This window comes from Marmota marmota, unplaced genomic scaffold, assembly GCF_001458135.2.
Source record: "Marmota marmota marmota unplaced genomic scaffold, marMar, whole genome shotgun sequence".
NCBI classification, from domain to species: Eukaryota; Metazoa; Chordata; class Mammalia; order Rodentia; family Sciuridae; genus Marmota; species Marmota marmota.
The window spans coordinates 968,323-971,146 of record NW_025999900.1 but is presented as its reverse complement, the minus strand read 5'-3'; the positions used below and the strand labels follow the sequence as shown (position 1 = coordinate 971,146).

General features: G+C 40.8%; 1 protein-coding gene across 1 annotated transcript in view; it reads left to right on the top strand.

The window, feature by feature from the left end:
* The window catches only part of Tmem30b (transmembrane protein 30B), a 3,558-nt gene extending 1,088 nt beyond the window's left edge, over positions 1-2,470 (top strand). Inside the window, 1 exon segment of the mRNA XM_015487011.2 lies at positions 4-2,470. Coding sequence (XP_015342497.1) covers positions 4-470 — 467 coding nt within the window. The 3' untranslated portion in view covers positions 471-2,470.
* The last annotated feature ends 354 nt before the right edge of the window (positions 2,471-2,824 follow it).

Here is a 2,824-nt window from a genome sequence, read left to right as displayed (position 1 = left end):
GGTGGACCGACTACCACGTCAAGTTCCACAACCCGCCGCTGGTGAATGGCAGCCTGGCGCTGGCCTTCCGCGGCACGGCGCCCCCGCCCAACTGGCACCGGCCGGTGTACGAGCTCAGCCCCGACCCCAACAACACGGGCTTCATCAACCAGGACTTCGTGGTGTGGATGCGCACCGCGGCGCTGCCCACGTTCCGCAAGCTGTACGCGCGCATCCGCCAGGGCAACTACACCGCAGGGCTGCCCCGGGGCGCCTACCGCGTCAACATCACTTACAACTACCCAGTGCGCGTCTTCGGCGGCCACAAGCTCATCATCTTCAGCAATATCTCGTGGATGGGTGGCAAGAATCCTTTCCTGGGTATCGCCTATCTGGTGGTCGGCTCCCTCTGCATCCTCATGGGTTTTGTCATGCTGGTGGTCTACATTCGCTATCAGGACCAGAATGAGGAGGAGGAGGACGACGATTGATGTCTCCTTTCAAAAACCCCCTCCTGCTTCTTGCCAAAAGTCTTGTGGGCTGCTTTTGGCCCAATCTCAAGCTCATCTCACCTTGCCACCTGTTGTGGATGAGCGGCGCAGAGAAAGGAATTAACCCTTTTTTCCCCAGGGGCTGCAAGATTCCTGCTGGGGTGTTCGGGCTGCAGAGTGCAAATACTCCTTCATGATTTACTAAGCTGACAGTTCAGGTTCTTAAATTCTGTAGCATTCCAGAGTGGAAAGAACCTCAGACACTCCTTGTTAACCTCTATCAGACCAAGGGATGAGACCTAGCGGTATTAAATAAATCATTAAGAGCAGGCAGCCAACAACTGGCTCCTGAGTTGCTTCCGGAGCTTTTGCCACTACAGTACAGGTGGTTTCTTTTTCTTTCTTTCTTTTTTTTTTTTTGGCAAGGGATCGGGACGGCTGTAAGGTGGGATAGAGAGTGAGGCCCACTTATATCCTGCAGAGGCAAGGAGGGGTGAGGAGAACATACATTTTATAAATGTACGTAGATTAGGAGGCTCCAACCCCAGACATTCCAACACAGTAAGACTAGGTTGATCCCCTCCCTTGACGCTGCCTTTTAACAAGCTCCTCAGAAGATTCCTCAATTCCCTCGAATATGGGAGTCATCACACTGAACTAGGTTGGGCCTAAAGCGGTCACCTGAGTTCAGTTTTTCAGGAAGTAATTTGTTCCCAGGAGCAGTGACACTCAAAATGTTCAAGTTTGGTCTAGCACTCTTGTAAACAGTGGAAGCTCTCGATTTGTGGAATGAATGAACAAAATTGCTATCTCTAGAAAATGAGTTAGCATACATATGATGTCCACTCATTTACTGTTTGAGTGTAAAAACAAATTGCCATATACTGTGTAGAGACTTGAAAATGCCCGGCCAGTTTGTACAGCTCAGAGGGGATGTTTTAACCTTAGAATCGGAGAGCTGGAAGGAATATTAGAGGGAAAACAGATTCCCTAAAGTCACATCTGTGTCTCCTGACTTGCTCAGTCCTCTTTGTCATCTGAATTTCTCTTTCCATGCTTAAGGGGAAAAGGGGTGGGGTGCTAAATTTATTTTCTCAAATGAAACTTTTGTTTCTAATAATCATGTTTGGATAGAATGTTGAAGAAAAAAATCTTATACGAAAACTAGAATCTTAGGATTAATTTAAACCTTTGAGATCATGCTAAAATCATTCTGTTGACTATTGATTAACTAGAATAAACCAGTATGTTTAAATTTATTTTAAAAAGTAGCATATTTTTATTTAAAATTTTTATGGCAAAACAACTTAAACTGGCAAAAGTGATATATCATTAAAGATTTTATTGGCTGAGAGCAAATAGTTATTTGGCATTTGTCAGAACTCTCCAGGGCATGCTCTATTACAGCTATTCTCCAGCCAGTACTGTTTGTTCTGATTCCTTCAAGATAGTACAAGATCTTGAAGAATGTATTGTTTTTAGTAGTCAAATATTGAATTGTATTAAATAGTTCACATTGTTTTTATTATACTCTTCTAGTTCTTTGACAATTACTGATGGATGGACAGCATGCATGTATGTCATTGATATCTGCCTTGGATATTCTGTCCCATTATTTTTATATATATATACAAGAAAATGCTTCAGTAATTCCAATGTGTTAGCTTCCCACCTTCTGAATGTGACACACTTTGATTGTCAAATCAATTATTGTGATTTTAGGCTGTGAAAACGTGTTCTTCTAGTAATTTTTATTTATTATCAATATTTGAGCAGTTCCCTAACCCAGTCCTCCTCTATGTTGGATAAGAGAATTTACAATTTTTCTGCCAAGTAGTTGAGAGAAAACATGTATTTTGCTTTTTAGAATAGTCTATTACTATACAGGTTTAAATTAGAGCACAAAACTTAAGATATTCTGATTGATGTTAATGAGTATAATTCCATGCCCTGTTTTCTGGGTTTTTGAAAGAGAATAAAGGTTATGTTTGTCTTTGTTATCAAGTTTGCTTAATTCTGTTGAACTATGATCTTAAAGGTACACACAGTACCAACCATTTTCCCCACTTGTTAATATTGGATTTATATTGCAACAAGAAAATCATCTTTCAGAATAAAGTTCCAAGTGAACTCAATCTTTCATTGTTAAGCTCCTAAAATAGAATTTGACTTATATCAATATCATGTACATGAATTAGATGATTCTCAACGATTATTTGAATTTGATAGATGTGATTGGCATTTTTTAAAAATATTTATTTTTTAGTTACAGTTGAATACAAATGTCTTTATTTTATTTATTTTTATGTGGTGCCGAGGATTGAACCCAGGACTTTGTGCGTGCTAAGCAAGCA